Source organism: Brassica napus, chromosome C8, assembly GCF_020379485.1.
Source record: "Brassica napus cultivar Da-Ae chromosome C8, Da-Ae, whole genome shotgun sequence".
Lineage (NCBI taxonomy): Eukaryota > Viridiplantae > Streptophyta > Magnoliopsida > Brassicales > Brassicaceae > Brassica > Brassica napus.
Genome location: NC_063451.1, coordinates 33,993,138 through 34,013,050, shown reverse-complemented (window position 1 = coordinate 34,013,050; position 19,913 = coordinate 33,993,138). Strand labels below are relative to the sequence as shown.

At 34.2% G+C, this 19,913-nt stretch overlaps 1 protein-coding gene across 1 annotated transcript; it reads left to right on the top strand.

Annotated features, from left to right (window-relative positions):
• The first annotated feature begins 1,318 nt into the window (after window positions 1-1,318).
• Window positions 1,319-2,920, top strand: LOC106382430 (cyclin-D3-3). Its single transcript, XM_013822450.3, has 4 exons — window positions 1,319-1,926; window positions 2,015-2,216; window positions 2,304-2,434; window positions 2,531-2,920. The coding sequence occupies exons 1-4, from the start codon at window positions 1,444-1,446 to the stop codon at window positions 2,780-2,782; spliced, it is 1,068 nt and encodes a 355-aa protein (XP_013677904.1). The 5' UTR covers window positions 1,319-1,443; the 3' UTR covers window positions 2,783-2,920.
• The last annotated feature ends 16,993 nt before the right edge of the window (window positions 2,921-19,913 follow it).

The window sequence follows — 19,913 nt, the reverse complement described above, 5'->3', positions numbered from 1 at the left end:
TTATATTACTATCTTTCTTCTGTTACAAAAGAATTAATATTGCTCTATATTTTATTCTATATTTAAAAATACATATTTAAAGAAATACATTAAAGCAAAGATCATTTATATTCTAGAGTTTTTCTATTTTAGAGGTTAAAAACATAAATACACTAGAGATGGTTTAATAAGAGCAGAATAAAAAAAAATCTAAATACTCATTAGTTTGTAATTAATGTTTGCATCAATTTTACTTGATAGACTGATTTAAACGTAAATGTTGTAATTACAAAAACTATGTCTGCAAATTTATTTTTATTTAGAAAAATATCCTCAAATGTTACTAAATTTTTTCCAGATAAATAAATATATTTATACATTTAAATTGAGCTTAATGATTAAAGTTTAGAGTTTAGTTTATAGAAGATGATATTAGGATTAAGATTTAGGATGTAATTTAATAAATGATATTTTATATATTTTCATTTTGAATTTTATTTTATAATAAAACTGAAAAAATGCTATTTGTGAGATTTTTCTTATACTTATACTTATAGTTAGAAATTATAAGAATATTAGAACTATTTTTATTTTATGTTTTCTATTTTATGCTATAAACTGTTTAATATTTTTGCACATTATTGAAAATAACTAAATATGTTGCTTTACTTCCAGTAAATGTATTAATTTTCATGTATTTGATAACTAAGGTAGTAAGAGAATATAGACAAAATAAAAATCTGATAATTTGTGCATAAAATACTATAAAATGATATTTAAAATGAAATAAATTTTCAAATTTTAAAACGATAATTAATATGAATAGAAAATCGTACGAGTTAAAAAACATAAATTACCTAAAGGTACCAAACATAGTTAATGGTCAACAATTTTTATGCACCAATGAAAATTTCAGCATCACCTCACGAGCGCGTAAGTTCCACTTTCCAAGGGAGAGCAACTATGATCGCATCGTACCGACAGGGAGTAAGAACGTGTAATACAAACTAGACAAGAGCGTGAGTATAAAGATTTTTGTAATAACACGTATCGCCAGCTAAGTAGCTACCTCTCTTTTAAAATAAATCATTATCATCTAATTAATCTGAATATAATTTAAATTATTAAGAAAAAACAGGGGAAGTTATTTCCATTTTTGAGGATAAAACAAAATAAAGTACGGTTTCATCAATTTTCTCGCGGGCCAAACATCCGAATAAAAAAAGACAAGAAAAAGGGAGAGATAATATAAAATTAAATTAAATTAAACAAATAACAAAAAGAAAAAAGGGAAAATTAAATTAAATAGAAAAACAGGACAGGCGTGAGATAAAACCCTACATACTCTGTTAGAGCATTTGTCTTTCACTCCTTGTCTCTCCCCCCTTCCCTCACAGAATAGACAAAGGAGGGAGCTGTAATGGCAGAATAAAACTCCGATCTCATCCTTCTCCAACGAGGAATATGGCTTTAGAAGAAGAGGAAGAGATTCAAAACGCACCGTTTTGTATGCTTTTCTGTGAGGAAGACAGTTCTGGGTTCGATGAGGAAGACGAAGATTCCTGCGACGACAAATCTGACGAAAAGTTTCCATTTTTCCATCTGGGTTTTCTCGATCGGTGTATGTCCTGGGAGGAAGACGAGTTATCGAGTCTGATCTCCAAGGAAAACGAGTTCAGACCGTCTCTTACCGAAGAGGGTGTCTTAGACGACGAGTATCTGGCTTTGTGTCGTGAAAAGGCTGTTGATTGGATTCTCAGGGTGAAATCTCATTACGGGTTTAGTTCCTTGACGGCTCTTCTCGCTGTTAACTACTTCGATAGGTTCATCACAAGCAGGAAGTTTCAGACAGAGTTTCCGTGGATGTCTCAGCTTACGGCTTTGGCTTGTTTGTCTTTAGCTGCAAAAGTTGAAGAGGTCCGAGTTCCTCTGCTCGTAGATCTCCAAGTAAGTTCACTCCTTTCCTCAGATTTCATCTCGTCTTTGTGTATGTAATGTCGCTTGACTGTTCTTCTGTGTGTGTGTTTTGTTAAAGGTGGAAGAGGCAAGCTATGTCTTTGAGGCTAAAACCATACAGCGAATGGAGCTTTTGATTCTCTCTACTCTTCATTGGAGGGTGCATCCCGTGACTCCAATCTCGTATCTTGATCATATTATCCGTCGATTCAGCTTTAAATCTCACCAGCAATTGGAGTTTTTGAGTAGATGTGAATCTCTGTTGCTCTCCATTGTTCCTGGTAATGCTTACCCTCTCTCTATACACGAGTTTCATCAGATCTCTTGGATTCTTGTTGATGCCCAATTTTACTGTTCTTGGTTTTCAGATTCGAGGTTTCTAAGTTATAGCTCGTCTGAGTTAGCAGCTGCAATAATGGTCTCTGTCTTTAGAGGTTTCAAGACGTGTGACGAATCTGAATACGAATCTCAGCTCATGACACTACTCAGAGTTGATTCGGTATGTGGTTTTGTTACTCGTTTGGAACAATAAATGCCAATGTAGCTTTGTTATTAGGATCAATAACTGATTCCATCATTATTTTAACTTGGACAGGAGAAAGTACATAAATGCTATGAGTTGGTGTTTGACCACATTCCAAGCACGAAGAGGATGCAACAACCCCCTAGTCCAACCGGTGTATTCGATGCATCATTCAGCTTTGATAGCTCTAACGAGTCATGGGTTGTGTCTGCATCACCGTCTCCAGAGCCTCTATTCAAGAGGAGAAGAGTGCAAGAGCAGCAGATGAAGTTGTCTTCAGTAAACAGAGTCTTTCTCGATGTGTTCTCTAGTAGTCCTCGCTAATAATTTCATCAAACGATCAAAATTATCTGTCAGATTTAGAAACATCATGCGTTTTGCTTGGTTCTTGTGTTAATGGACGGTTTCAAATGGTGTCCTATTCAGTATTTGATAATTAAAAAAACAGATACCTTTTGTTTTTGTTATGATCTGCATACTTGTTTCATGATTGGATGATGATCTAATTTCCACCTACCATCATCCTTTGCAATTGTCATAGAAAGATTACAATCAAAGACTAGAAACCTGTCTTTTCATTGTGAGGATCTTTTAGAAGGACCAAAATTTGCCATTACACTGTTCGTCCTTGTCTGAAAAATCTCATGACATCATTGGTTATTTACTTAGTACATGTTTGAGAAAATTTGTCCATTCAATTGAAGAGAGGACTAAAGAGTTGGTTGGGCAAATAATAGTTTTGAATAATCAAATAAATTGTTATCTTCATAAGCATTGTTGGCGTCCATATAACTTATTTGTTGCTCCCATTTTCACAGGGTTTGATTTGAAAGGATATGAAGTGAGATCAAACAATTGGGTTGGTCTTAGTACTTGTTTCTTTTCAGTTGTGGTGAAAAGCAAAACTTTGTGGAGAGATATGAAGACAACATACGTACACATATCATATATGTGCCCCATTGCTATGTCATGTCATAACATTAAATAAAAATACCTTTCATGAAGAGTCTTGTTACAGAGGACCAAATAGCATTGAAGAGGTTCAAAAAAAAAACAGGAAAATATAAGGTTTTTGGTTGAAAAGGAGTGAATGTACCAAAACCAATCAAATCCAAAAACCAAACTACTCTCACAAGGATTATATCTCCTGTGATATTTTCAGAGACCTTGTATGTTTCTTGGAAGTACTCCACTGCATTGTAGAAAATTTAATATTAGTAAAACTTTCAAGAAAGAAGAAAAAGCCATTAAATTCTTCAGAAACTAATCATAAAATTTTTAGGCCCCCTTGACCAAAAAAATATGTTAAGTGAAGCATGCAGCTAAGAAGAGTTTTATAACGTTCCGAAGATAAATCAGGTGTATAAAATATTAGATGTTAACCGCAAAACACAATTAAGCCATCTCCAACCCAACCTCAAATTCTTAAATTTTGAGTTTTTTGTCATTCCAACCCAACCTCAAATCTTCAAATTTTGAAGTTTTGAATAGTGACACTTCAAATTTGAAGTTTCATTATTCAAAACATCAAAACTACTATTCATTTTCTTTCTAGTCCTTACAATAATTTTTTTTTTCACAAATACATCTACTAACTCTATTTAGTATAATTTAAATACACCAAAATAAAATAAAATAGAATAAATATTACATACTATTAAAATAAAATTCACACAAATAGAAGTATACATTAAGTAAAGGTCGCACAAAATAAAATACATTAAACAAACTTAAGATAAATTAAAAAAAAATTATATAAACATTTAAATATACATATCTTACAAGTGGTACCAAAATACCGGAATTTATCGGCTAACCGGTATGTGTATGTTTTTATTACATATGTAACTTATATTATTCTTATTATATAATATTATAATGTTGTGTATTATATAATATATTAAAAATATATTTTATATGTATTTGTGAAGTTTTATCATTATTAGTAACTTTTGTTAATGTCAAAGAATATAATGTAAATAAATAAACTTTAAAGAATTTTTGTTAAAGTTTCATGGTTGGAGTAATCAACCTTTAAATTTTTATTTTGTGGTTTTGCTCTTTTTAAAATAAGGTATTGGGGTGGAGATGGTCCGAGGCTTCGTTACAGAACCAAAGCTGTCATCACTAATGATTATGACTTTACGAGTCCCTGGAAAATTCAACATTGGGTCTCCCTGTTCATTAGGTCTGGGACGGATCAGATATCTGAGCAATTTTAAGGTATCTGGATCCAGATCTTTATCCGGCGGATCCATAATTTTACTATCCTTATCTGGATCCAGAGTTCTCGGATATCCGGGTGTCGGATATCCTTATAAAAATTGTAATATCCGGCGGATATCCGGATCTGGATTTGGATCTTTAAAATAAATAAATAAATAATATTAATATATATAAAAATATTAAAAATAATTTAAAAATAAAAAAATATATAATATTTTTAATTATTTCTATGTTTAATATTACAAAATTTATATATACTATTATAAAAATGAAAATACATTTAATAAAGTTAGTTTTATATATAGATATTACTATTTTTGAAATAGTTATTAATAAAACTTACGGATCCAGATATCCAGACTAAAAAATCAAGATATCCGGATCTGGCTTAGACGGATCCAATATTTTACTATCCGGATCCGGATTCGGCTCCTCAGGATATCCGAATTTTTGGATTGGATCCGGATCGAATCTCGGATCGAATCCGGATCTCGGATAAAAGTCTCAGGCCTACTATTCATTACCAGTAGTCTTTTGAGAAAATATGCTATACCCAGTGGTCAAAAAAGCGGTCAACACTACACATGTAGATGACTCAACGCATAGTATTTGATACAACTAAATATTAGGAACAGCCCTAAAGGATTACAGAATAAAATAAGAGTTATTTTCACAGTAAGGAAGTTTACGAGTTTTATTAACACTCAGAAACAGTCTGTACTACGAACAAAATAAAATAGACTAAACATATATAACATAATAAATAACGTATCTTTTTTGTTTTGAATATATCTAGTTTGGGGTCCGGATGCCTAATCATCTCCTATAGCAAAGTCCAAACCATAAATCTCTTGAATAGAGAAGATTCTTTCTTGAGATGAATTAAACTTATGACACCTCAGATCTCTAGTATATATATTTTTTTTATTATTAGTTGTAAATTATGAATTTATTGTAAGATATCATAATTTACAAAATAATAAATTCAATTATTTATTGTTTTAAGATTATAATTGTTATAAGATTTTATAACATAATAGATAAGTCATCATAATATGTAAATACTAAATTTATGTTTTGTTATTATATTGCTATGATTTGTAGGCGAAGAGAATTTTATGGTTTGTAGGTCGTAGTGCTTAAATGTGGGCCTTTCAGTCTAAGTAAGAATTTGGTCTGGGTTTAGTTTGGTTTATTTGGGTTTAAAAAAACTTTAACCAAAGTCAATCCAAATTAGTTTGGTTTGTGTTTGGTTCGGTTCGGTTTAGTTCGGTTTTACTTCAGTTTGGTTTGTGTTTGGTTCGATTTTTGTTCAGTTTCGTTTGTGTTTGGTTCGGTTTACTTTGGGTTTGTTTGTGTTTGTTCAGTTCAATTGAATTGATTTTTGAATTTTTTTCTAGTCCATTTAGAAAAATATAATTTATAAAAACATAAAAAATCATTATTTGACACTAAATCATTATTTTATTCATATTTAAGAATAAAACTAAACATTACAGTAAACATATTGGAGATTTAATCCAATAAGTTTATATTAGTATCTTCAAACCTAATATAAATATCAGAAGTAATTTTTTGGTTTTGATATTAATGTATGAGATTCATATTCTTTTATTTTATTTTTAGTTGTGTTTATTCTATTCATTTTGAAGTAAAATGTATATTTTTTAAGTTTAGTTGTTTAGGTTAAATTGTTAAATATATTAATTCTTAATATTATTATTTTAATTGATGTAATTAAAACCAAACTAAATTATTTGGGTTGATAAAATCTTAAACCAAATGGTTTAGACATATAGTTTTGTTTGGTTTGAGTCGGTTGGGTTTTGTTCGGTTTGTTTTTTTTTTTGGCCCACTCCTTGAACACTGTTGAAAAGTAAAACGTTTTGTATGACACTCACTAAATCTATAAGGAAATTCAATAATTGATTTTTTTTAATTACCGAATCAAAATGCTATAGCTATCAGTGGCAAAGCTAGGTAGATGAGAATAAGTACATACACAGATACGCCCACAATATTTTTGAAAATAGTATATTTCTTAACAAATTTAATGTATGCACTTATTCTAATATGCAACTTTACACCTGTTCTAATATTTGTGCACCCATTTAAAAAAAAAAATATTTGGATTAGCCGCTGATAGCCCTAAGCAACATAGGAAGTTCTACAATGAATAGATTCCCTGCGATAATTCAACAAAAATAGTATCCGTTATCATTATTTAGTGATTTTGACACATATTTTCTCTCATTATTCAGTGATTTTGACACATATTTTCTCTACAATCAGTTTCACGAAATAAATGTGACATGACATATTGGAAATGATGACATGTCTTATAGTTAATGTGAGATGTACAATTACATTTAATAGTTATTCATATATTTAGTAAACTTTTTAGAATATGATAGTAAATTATACATCACCATTAAAGTAAATCACTAAATCTATTCAAATACGACATTAAATAGTATAATAACAAAAATATAATAATATTTTCAAATTTTGAAATGTTATTTATTTCTATTTTTAATTATACAATTTTACTACTATAATTTTTTATTTTTTTTAAAATAATATTTTTAAATAAATATTTATAAAATTTAATCGTAATATTATCAGTTTCTTTTATATCTACAAATTTTAGAAATGCTGTTTAGTTATAATTTTTGATAATTATACAATTTTATATCCATTATTTTATTAATTTTATAAAAATTCATTTAATATATTTTTTTATCTAAAAGAAGTAGATAAAAAAACATTGTCTAAGATTATAATTTTAAATATATTTATATCTATCTTAAGATATAAATTAAAATATTTTTTTTATCTTTATTTTATGTCTAATTAAATCAAAATTTATATTAAAATATTAGTAAGAAAATAATAAAATTTTATTTGTAAATATAATTTAAATTTCAAAATTTAATTACTGCACCTAGTTAGTAGTATTTGACCTTTGGTTTTTAGAGATTTTAAGATGACGTGATTTACCATCACATCTTGGGCCAAAAGTTAGCGAAAGTAGGTGGAGTTGGCCCTATTCCGTCCAATATCGTTTTTTATACGCTTACTGGACTCTGACCGGCGGTTAAACCAGACAGGTCTAGATACGCACGTGAACATTAGTAGGACACACATGCGTGTCTCAAAAGCAAGCTCAACACATTTTTGTTGTTTTGTACGGAAATTCTTTAGTTGGCGAATAAGCAGCTAAATTCAAAATGGTGTCGTCTCAACCGGTCAAAACATGAACTGCCCAGGGATATTTTGGGCTTCTTATGGTAACCGATCCGCTTCGTAATTAGCAGAGGCCTTTCGATTTATGTTATTAAAAACTAAAGTTACTTTTATTTGGTATCTTTTTTTTTTTTTTCCAAATTGAATTAAATTAAAAAGGCCAAAGCCTTTTAGCCTTACAAAGGATTCGAAGGCCCAGATCGAAAAAACCAAAACAATAATGGCCTAAGGCCCATACCATCATCACCAACACTGACCTAAGCCCAAAATACGTGACGCCATCCGACGGATTCGCCTGAATCAACACGGTGTCATATCAGAGCTAAGCGCTGCACAAACCTTCACCAACGGAGATCCTTCCACAGAGAGCATCAATCGGACACACCGAGAACTCATCCGGATCACCCAATCACCCACTCGGGAATGAATCCCGAGCCTACAGACTTTGCTTTCTTTTCTTGTAATCGTCATCGCCATTGAAGAGCTTCAACATCTCACGAGATCTCATCCAATCCGACCCAAACAAAAAAACAAAAAAACTGAAGACAATAGACTACACCCAAACCACCTATAAGAAAACACAGTTACTAAAAACCCAAAACTAGTACGGGTACCAAACCGACAGCACAGAGCTTTGAGAGCCTCCACCATTCGGAAACAAAAGCCGGCGACGGCAGAGCTGTGTGAGCCTCCCCATCCGAGCGACACAACCGGCGGCGACAGAGCTGAGTAAGCCTCCATCTCCCGGAGAAAGGCCGGCGGCGATGGAGCTGTAGGAGCCTCCACCTCCCGGATTCGAACCTTGGTCTGACGGACTGACTTTCCTCGCCGAAGTCCTCCCCGCGACCGCGTCTTTACTCCAGAACCGAGCCACAACGAAGAATAGGGACTGAAATAGAGCTCAGACAAGGCGGAAGGTGAGAGGAGACGAAGGAGAAGCAGACATGAACATTTTAAACGAAAGAAAATGGGCTCCGGCGACGGCACGTACGCTCACGCGCCGGCCGTACGCCGGACCCAAGCAGATCTACTTTCTCTCTCTTTCTCAGTGTAGAACTATTCAAGTGCTTACCTCGTGTGTGGGTATCTTTTCTTTTGGTATTTTTTTGTGGTCTTTTTTGGATTTTTTTTTTCAAAAACCAAAATAAAAGAGAAAAAAAACTCTCTCATCTCGTGAAGACATCGTCATCAACTCCCTAGCTCCGGCAACCATCGGAACAGTCACCGGAGGCATAACTTCCTTTCATCCATATGGTTTTCCCTTTCCCCTCTCCTTCCTTGCTTTATCCAAAGTCGATATGGCAAATTTCTGAGCTGTCGAGACCACTTCCAACGTTTTGTCAACAATGTTGGAGCTGGGTCCCGGCTTCGTGTGGAGTAATGGCGAGACCTAAGGAGGACAGCATACGTGAGGGTTGGCTTTTAGAATCGAGGTTTTTCAAATTTGATGCTTTTAGAATCGAGGTTTTTCAAATTTGATTTTCCCCTTTTGTGATCTATGACGGAGCCCTCTCGACGACGGTGCATGAAAACGGTGAGACGTCTCCTCGACCCGGATCTATATGTCCCTGCAAAGGTGAGACGGCTGAAGGAGTGGCGCAACGGACGACAGAAAGAAGCTGTCTTTCTTCGATGCTCAGAGATGACGCACGGTGAGGGTCATGAGCTATTAACCAAAAGGTCCGTCTATCCGTCTGGTAAGGCATCTTCTTAGTTGAGAATGTGACTGGGCTTCTATCTAGGAGTAAGTGGACGCAAAGCGCGTCACATCCGTATCCAAAGGTTGTATGGATTGAGTAGCGGTTCTTCCTGTCGGTTCATGAAGGCGCATAGTTTTGGTTCTTGGACGGTAACGTTTGGCGTGCGTGTGCAGCAGCTATAAGTCGTGGTGCAGAAGGTGGAGGTCATCGCAAAATTCAATTATTAGAGAGTTGTAATACTGTTCGGACATGATTTGTCCAGAGAGCTATGATACTTTTTCATCTTCGATCCTGTTGTAGGCACAGGGGGGGGTAACCCACGAATTGTTAACTGGTGGAAGCAAGCGGAAACCTGAAAACAAATATAATAGATTTTTTATGAATTTTTATAAGTTTTTATGATGCAAAAAAAAAAAAATATGAATATGAATCAGAATGATAATATGAATAAGAACAAATAGAAAATGGATAGATTGATGGAGATGAGATCTTTGTTGCTGGATGTGTATCACTCTCAACAAGAATCGATGGATGGAAGATGAATGAAGATTGAACCGGTCTTGCTGGATGTATATCACTCTCAAGATTGGATAGTGGGTGGAAATGGATTGATGGACGCCACAAAGATCTATGGGAGGGGATCGTTGATAAGTCAGGTTGCTCCAAAGTTGCTTTTCACACATTCAAAAGACTTAGAACAATAGTTTTGACAAAACTAGAAAAAAAAACTGATTTTCATTCATAAAAGTTCAAGGGTAATATACAAAGACAAACTAATTGAGATTATATAGGCTCGACTTTAGGACTCTCTAGCAGTCTAAAAATGATAAAAGGAAACTAATAAAGTAGAAATATAAAGTCGAATAATAAACTTGGAAGCAAAGGAATTGATGGCTCCGTGAAAACTAGCCGTTGGAGGCTTAATGATGAGAATCTTGGCCAAATGAATGTAGATGGTGTTCTCCTTGTATCTGGACGGTTTTAGGGGGTAAGTGAGCTTCCTGGGAATTTCTTATGTTCTGGAAGGTGCTGATGTCATGCATAGACTGAAGGAAAAAGAGCTGTTGGAGTTTTAATGCTTGAGACTCCAAATAAGGCAAGTTGAAGTAAATGAAAATCCGCCTGATCCTCTGGGTGCTGGTGCATCTAAGGACGTCTTGGATGTCTTCTGGATGGATGATATGATCGCATGGCTTCCAAAGAAAGGTTTGGTTCGAGCCAAATTGAAGGGGTAGGCAACTTTCCATAATTGATGTCGGTTTGGCCGGTTTTGGAAAAGTGATTGGATCTTGGTTTTCCCTTGACCAATTCTTCTGAAGTCGGGCTTTCTGGAAATCTAAGAAATTCATATTGAAGTCCATGAATATTTCTGGAGAAGGCCGCTTCATGGCTGGGTTGAAATCCACTTCTAATGGCTGATACTCGGAACTGGACGGGATGGGAAACCTTCAGTTTGTAAAATCCATAACTTATTCATCCTTGAAGATTTTCTTGTAATTCCAAGCCTCAGTGATGAATTGTTTAGTTAGCCTTCTGTGAAAATTGGTTTCATGCCAAAAGTCCTTCTGGTCGCTTGTATCTCCTAGGTGGCCGGTTTAGCACGTTACCGGATTTTGATGGTTTATTAAGGGCAATGAATGTAAGAGCATGTTTATCACCTTTTCATTCAGAGATGGTGGTGTTAATTTGGGCAATGAAATGCATGAAGAATTTAAGACACTTTCAGGTTACGTTTGCAACAGATTATTTCTCAATTGGTGAAGATGGTTTCGGAACCAGAAGAATGACTAGCATTTGAAAGCTACCTGGAAGATATTAAGCTTTTGAGAAGAAGTTTTTTCAACTCAGAAATTGTTCATGTACCTAGGACGGAGAACCTAAGGACAGATAGCTTAGCATGCAGTGCTCGGAAACAACCGTCTTTCGTCGTACACATGGATGCAGTGTTACCGATATAGTTTTTAGAGTCAACATGAGTCTGTGAATGTTGTTGCTGTAAAAAAAAAATAATAACTATTAGTACATCACTTAAAACGCAATTAGTTTTGCAAAAGTTATTTTATGAATTTAATTACTGCAATTTATTTGAAGAGTAGAATTGAAAATGTATTTGCTTTCTACAGAAATATAAAAAACAAAATGTAGTGCAAGTCTTTTAGATAACTAAAATATCATATGGGTCCATTCCGTATGTATCAACACTTACTGATTAATGTATAAACTTAAATTATACTAGTGGTTTACGGGCGCTACGCGCCGGATTTTTACAATAATTTAAATATATATTTTAAATATTAAAATTTATTTTAGTGAATTTATCAAAATTTATTATCATTTTATAAACTATTTTTCAAAATTATAACTTATTTTTATTTTAGTTTTAATTCCTACGTCATTTATTATGAGGTTTACAGAAATGAAATAGTTAGTAAAATTTAAATATATGCATGAAAGTCGTATTAATCTTCACATAAAATATTTTACAACCTCAGGTATTAGTTTCTGTTGTTTTGCTATGACTTTGTAATAATAGATCTTATATTCTGGAAGTGGTCAATCAAAACAAAAATATTTTTTCAAATCACCAATACTTTAAAATTGTATATTATAAATTTTTTATATTTTAAAAGGATGTATTAACCCTTTTTATTATAAAGCATCTAAAATTTTAAAACCAATGTGAAACATATTTAATAGATGAATTATCCTATTTTGACTATTATATAATTATATATAAAACTTTCTGATTTTAATTATATAAATATGAAAACCAAATTAATTCCATATTTGAGTATTTGTTGTTTCATTAAGATACTTAATTTAAATCAATGGAAAACTTGATTCCCATAAATTACTTAATTTATACTTAACGAATGATTTCATAAAAATATATTTTTAAATTAAAATGATATATTAAACTATTGAAAAAACTAATAAACTCATGAATGACATTAATAGTGTGTATTGGATTATCTTATGTGATATCCTAAGTAAAATTTGAACTTCTATTCAAAATAAATTAATTTGGATTGACAAACATATTAATAAATTTAAATTTCATTTAGTTTGATCAATATTTTTTGGCTGTAAAATATAAATCTATTGAAATGGTTAAGCTTATATTAATATTTACAACCTAATTATATAAATTTTTATGCATTGATATTTTATTTTAATATAATGTAATTTTAATATATCTATTGATGGCCAAACAATTTGGAATATTTTCAAGTCCTGTGTATCTGTTATTTATATAAAAAAAATATTACACTGAACATATTTTTAATTAATTTTATACTAAACCTAAGTATAATTCTGATATATTTAATGTGATTTGAAACTGTAGGGGTCATATATATATTGAAAATAATGGGGTCTTATATGATGGATTTTTCGGTATCAGCCACGGAAGTTTCATCAGACGTCTAATTCCCGCTACGGAATCGGAATCGGAACGTCATGGAGGTTTATGGAATTTCCCTTCTAAAACACTTCTAAAATATTCTTTTTAAAAGCACGTTAGAAGCCTAACATTCCGTTTTAGAATCATGCTTCCGTTTAAAAAAAAAACACATATGTCATAAGTAAATAAAAAAAATCATGTTTTTTTGTTTTTATGTAAAATCTAAAATTTAATAGTAATATACAAATATTAAATCTAATACTATATATTATGTCAATTATTTATGAAATAATTAATATAATAGTTTCTTATAAACTTAATTTATGTGTATTTTCACTGTTTTAATATAAAATTATTATAAATTATTATAAATGAATAAATGGTTTATTTTTAATTTGAATCATATAATTTTTAGTCACCCATATATATATTATGTCAATTCTTTATAAAATAATTAATATAATAGTTTCTTATAAACTTAATTTGTGTATTTTCACAGTTTTAATATAAAATTATTATAAATTATTATAAATGAATAAATGCTTTATTTTTAATTTAAATCATATAATTTTTAGTCACCCAGAAAAAGTTAACTGTTGAATGTGCGCCTGCGCCCGTCTCAAGACTTGTTCTCCATGGATAGAGAATTGGCTCCATAATGATTTAATGAAGGCAATAGTATCTCTCGAAGCTTTCATCATTTGGAAAAGTGGCCTATGTTTTTTTTTTGTTACTTGAAAAAGTCAAAGCATTCACTCAATTTTATATTTAATAGGTGTCTTCCTTACTTATATCTTCTTAGTAAGATGAAAATTGTATTAATATCTTCTTAGTAAGATGGAATTTGTAGTTATATCGAACACCTCAGAAACGATTAGAGTTGTCTCTGTTTTCTTTCTATTTATAAATGGTTTGATGCTTTATAAATAGCTTCCGTGAGAGACTGAGTAGATGACTTTTTTTGTTTGTTTCAGTTTGAATAATAAAAGGATTTAATAACACCAAAAGAGTAAAGTTCTCTACATAACTAAACAAATATACTTGATGTCAAGAACTCATGCATATAAGGTGATGGCCAAAAACGAACACAAACAAAGAGGCAGCAGAACAAACTTTGTGATGTTTTATTAAAACAACACGGCATGTTGTTTTCCAGAGTAGATCATCTTACAAAAATTATGCAACCTAAAGGTCTCTTCGGTCCACCAGCAGTGTTGATTTCTTACTTTCCTCCCACATTTGTCCAATGGCCGCGTTACTCTCTTCGGTCCACCAGCAGTGTTGCTTTCTTACTTTCCTCCCACATTTTTCCAAAGGCCGCGTTTGTAACCTACACTCTCATAGATAGGTATTAATTTAATTCATGCACATGTTCAATACTTCTATAACAATGGACCAAAGTAAGTTACACCTTGGAGATAGTATATATATTACTAACAGAAGGGGAGAACATATGACATATCAAACACAGACTTGTCCATATCCTTCAAGAGGATCGCATGAGACTGAAAATATTAGACACACCAAAAAAAGGAAAGATGGTTATTGCATGTTTTTGTTAGGCTGCTGATTCATTTAATATCAAAGGTGTAAGTTAGAGACGGCACAATGTAATATATACCTCAGAAGGGCCTCCCATGAATACAATAGAAGACTCAATGAGACGATGGTAACCTTCCTTAGGAGCAATCAAGTGAGGATGGCAACCATTAGCTTTAGTGACCAGCTAGGGGATGTTTAAATCAAATCTGGATTCATAGCACCCCAACGTTTCTTTCTATATCCTTGACAAACATCCTCACAAAGATTGCAGAAGTCATGCTCTTCCAGCAAGGGAAAAAACACATGTCACATGAAAGCTAGAAGAGTAAGATTGAAAATACACCATCTAATATAACATTAAGGACATTCCATAAGAAATTACATGGTTTAAGGAAGAGAATAAGAAAAGGACACACTCATGGTTCAACAGAAGAGTGTGTCCAACACGTTGAAATTCTATGTAAGGTCCCGTAAACATTTGCTTTAGAATATAAACTGACACAATGACGTTTACCTTGTTCTCGAGTCCACTAAACCCGAGACTGAGAGTACTTCACTTTTCCTGTTAAGGTTCGAAGCAATAACATAAGCAAGGTCAAAAACACAACACTTTAAGGAAAGTAGATCTAAAACACTCTTAAGATAAATGGTCATTCTCTATTCAATATTCATAGAGTGTTCATCAAATATTAAGATAAACTGAAAGTTTAGAGATTTGGGTAATGGAAAAAAAACCTCCGGTGATCGTAGACTTTACGGCGGAGAGCGCTAAAACTTTCTAAGAAATCAGTCAACAGAGGAGACCGATTAAGTTCTGCTCTAATATAATCATCTGGTACCACGGAGCACCCAGTCTGCAACAACCCTAATTACAAAAAGAAAACATCATGAGAAGTGAAAGCCGAAGAAGTTTTCAAAGAAAAAGTGGGAGATCAAACTATTGGTTTGGGGCGTAACGATGCCATCGTTATGACGCATTACAATTCTCTCGAAGTCTGGATGGTGCTCGAAGATAAGGTAACATTAACTGCAGAGGTTTCCAGGGAACCGATTTCTCCAGGCGTCCTGAATTCTAATCGGCAAGATGAGTGTCCAAATTCGCCGTGGTAGAAGTTGATGCTTGACATAGTTTGACTTTTTGGATTTCATAGTAGTGAGGATGTTCATCGCTTGCAAGGAACCCATTTATAGAAGGAGCTCCGAACGGTTACGTCTGAGGATGATGAGGAAGTTTAAATGCGAGAGAGTGGGAGGAGTGGTGGAACGACATTAAAGCTTGGATTAATGGAGATGATAGCCAAAAATGGGAGATGTTACATAGGCTTTTCTCGGAGGTAGCTCTGGGCATTCGGGTATTCGGTTCGGTTTCGGGTAGGAACCATTCGGTTCCGGGTATATCAGATAAATCATTCTTATACCCAATAGGTACTTATGAGATTTCGGTTCGGTTTCGGTTCGGTTTTGGTCGGTTTCGTTTCGGTTTCGGGTACCCATTTAATAAATGAATCAAATATACATATACAAAATATATGAGTTAATATGTTAATCTAAGTGGTCTAGTGGTTACACACTTGCATATTTGTCAATCCAACTAGAGTTTGAACCAATAAAGTGCTAGTTTTATAAGTATTTATTGAATTTTAATATAAAAATACCATATATATGTATAATATAAGAGAATACATAAAAGATAACATGGTATGGTGATAACAATGTTCTCACTCTTCATGTTCGAGTGGGGTTGATGACATTTTACCTTATATTAGAAAGTGGATACTTGTTTTTTCGGATATTCGGGTACCCGTTCGTTCCGGTTCGGTTCTGGTTATTCGGATATACAAATTTAGGAACCATTCAGATATTTGAGAGTTTCGGTTCGGTTTCGGTTTCGGGTAATTTGATTCGGTTCCGGTTCGGTTTTTCTGTTTCGATTTTTTTGCCCAGGGCTACTCGGAGGAATGGAGATCCAAAGAGACACGTCGCTTGAACTCGAATCAGAACCTCTGTATGCGTGAGCGAACGAAACCCTAATAAGCAATGGGCCTGGTTTGTAAAGTTAATTAGCGCCCAACAAATACAACGACATATACGGAAAGTTAAAATATGAGGATAGGTGGCACAATTTGCCCCATGTTAAATGCTGATGTGGACGTCTGAGAAGACAGATATTGTCAACTTTATTTATAAAGATATATAATGATCTCCTTAAACAAATAAAACAAGTAACTCTACCTGGATACACAAAAATCAATTAAACAAAAAAGGAAACCGAGCAAAGAAAAAAGTAGTGGGGGCAAGTAGGATATTTGATATGGGGGAAAAAATATTTTACTCTATAATATGTACTGAATTAAAAAAATATTAATGGGGGGCAACTGCCGCCCTCTCACCTTATGTGCCTCCGCCACTAGTGGAAGCAAGCGGAAACCTGAAAACAAAGATAATAGATTTTTATGAGTTTTTATAAGTTTTTATGATGCAAACAGAAACAAATATGAATATGAATCAGAATGATATTATGAATAAGAACAAATAGAAAATTTATATATTGATGGAGATGGGATCTTTGTTGTTGGATGTGTATCACTCTCAACAAGAATCGATGGATGGAAGATGAATGAAGATGGAACCGGTCTTGCTTGATGTATATCACTCTCAAGATCGGTTAGTGGGTGGAAATGGATTGATGGACGCCACAAAGATCTATGGAAGCGGATCGTTGATAAGTCAGGTTGCTCCAGAGTTGCTTTTCATACACTCAAAAGACTTAGAACAATAGTTTTGACAAAACTAGAAAAAAAAACTGATTTTCATTCATAAAATTTCAAGGGTAATTTACAAAGACAAACTAATTGAGCTTATATAGGCTCAACCTTAGTACTCTCTAACAGTCTAAAAATGATAAAAGGAAACTAATAAAGTCAAGCAAAGGAATTGATGGCTCCATGAAAACTAGCCGTTGGAGGCTTAATAATGAGAATCTTGGCCAAATGAATGTAGATAGTGTTCTCCTTGTATCTGGACGGTTTGAGGGGTAAGTGAGCTTCCTGGGATTCTTTTTTATTGTCTGGAAGGTGCTGATTGATATCTTGCATATTTCTAATGTTTTATCCATTCACCCATGTGCATTTTGATCATATAGATTAGGATTTAGCCATGTTTAGGTTGCATTTTGCATACATGAGTCCTTATCAGGTATTGGAGTACCACATGGAGTTCTTGGAGACATTTGGGTGCAATTGGAGTCCAAAAGAAGTGTTTAAAGTGATCATTGGGCGAGCACCTTACCGGAGCGACCAGTCCGGAGCGACACCGTCAAGTCGCTGTGATCTCCCTATCAGAGCGACCTTACCAGAGCGACAGGGAAGAGTCGCTCGCGTTTTGATCACCCGGAGATGCGAGAACGTGTCCGGAGCGACCTCTCGCAGCGACACAGCGAGGTCGCTCCCGAAGCATGGAGCGACGAGCGGAGGTCGCTCGCGTTTTCATGTCCGGAGCGACCTCTCACAGCGACACAGCGAGGTCGCTCCCGAAGCATGGAGCGACTATTCGGAGCGACGAGCGGAGGTCGCTCGCGTTTTCATCACTCGGAAATGCGAGAACGAGTCCGGAGCGACCTCTCGCAGCGACACAGCGAGGTCGTTCCCGAAGCATGGAGCGACTACTCGGAGCGACGAGCGGAGGTTGCTCCGCGTCTTATTTCTGCTCGAACTTATGATTTCTCAAGGGCCTTTTGGTCATTTCATGATGCACGTTTTTATTTTCTAAACCTATGTTTTAATACTCTGTAAGCCACCAGGAGGCATATGATCTTTTGTTCTTAAGAAAAACCACCAAAAACCTTTGGAAAGTCATCTCTTGAATCAATTGATCAGTTTTGTTATTGAAATTCTGTGTTCTTATATCTACTTTTTTTTGTGCTTCTCTACATGATTAATCTGAAATCCAACATGGGTTTAAGAGAAATCATGGAGATTAGTGAGTAATCCCCCTTTGAATTCATGGGTTAGGGAGATTAAGAGTGATTAGGTTAGAGCTAGGATGTTTTAGTGTAGATCATTCATATTTCCTTGCTAGCAGAGTGAACCTAATGCATCTTCTGAGTTGGCCACTCAGTTGTTGATCCTTAGGCATTTCTCACCCGAAAGGTGTTCGAGGAAATGCCCGAGACAACTCTTCCTAGCTTTTAGCATACTTTGCCAAAGACATTTGTTGTTAGAGGTGCTAAGATAGCCATTGGACTTGCTAGTTATGATTACTTTCATATTATTCAACCAAAGACATTTGATGCTTGAATTGTGTTAGTAAATGAACATTCATCTAGACATAGAGTTTGTTTAGGATTGCGTCTAAGCTTAAGGTTGATAGTTTGATTGATTGTTTGCCATCCTTAGTTCGAAACTTGATCACCCGAGGTCTAATCCCTATATCCATGAGTTCTCTTTTCCCATAGTTAAGAAAGTATCATTTAGTTATTCCTTTTAGTTAGTTATAGTTTAAAAACCCTTTTAAAAACCATTGGTTGCACTTAGATTAAGTGATTACTTGCATTCTCGGTGCTTTCATATCTCTCAGAACTGGTTCGACAATCACTATACTACAACATTTGTCTTAGGAGCCTTGAAAACTCCTAACATCAAATTGGCGCCGTTGCCAAATTCTGAGTAGATTTAAACATTGAGATTTAGTCAATTGCTTGAGACTAAGTCATTTTTATTTTCTTTTGTTACTGACTCTTTTTCACCTCCTCTTATTCTACAGGTGTATGAACTTGCGGAGCAACGGTCCATCAAACCTAGTTCCACGAGCTGCAGACATCAGAGCTTTAGAGAGAGAGTGTGCTAGAAAGAAAAGAGAAGAAGAGCAACAGGCTCAACTGCAAAGACTGAACACTAATATGGGAGACATTCATCAGCATGATGCAGGCATCAATGGCGCTAATAACAATGCTCCAGCTAACCAACAGCGAGCAGCTCGACCCATTGGCACTTACGATCGCCCCAACATTCATGGTCATAGATTGGGAATCCGAGCACCCGCTGTGGCAGCCAACAACTTTGAGATCAAATCAGGACTCCTCAACGTGATCGAGAACAACAAGTATCGTGGCTTGGCTCTAGAGGATCCATTTGATCACTTGGACAGGTTCGACAGCTACTGTGGGTTGTCAAAAACCAACGGTGTGTCCGAAGATGCCTTAAAGCTCAAGCTATTCCCTTTCTCTTTGGGAGATAAGGCACGTCAGTGTGAGAAGTCTCTACCCAGCGACTCTATAACCACTTGGGATGATTGCAAGAGAGCATTCTTGGAGAAGTTCTTCTCTACTTCAAGAACTGCT

Coding starts and splice junctions, on each gene's coding strand:
- LOC106382430 (XM_013822450.3), top strand. CDS start 1,444: ATGGCTTTAGAAGAAGAGGAAGAGATTCAAAACGCACCGTTTTGTATG. Junction 2,217..2,303: donor GTTGCTCTCCATTGTTCCTG/GTAATGCTTACC, acceptor CTTGGTTTTCAG/ATTCGAGGTTTCTAAGTTAT. Junction 2,435..2,530: donor CACTACTCAGAGTTGATTCG/GTATGTGGTTTT, acceptor TAACTTGGACAG/GAGAAAGTACATAAATGCTA.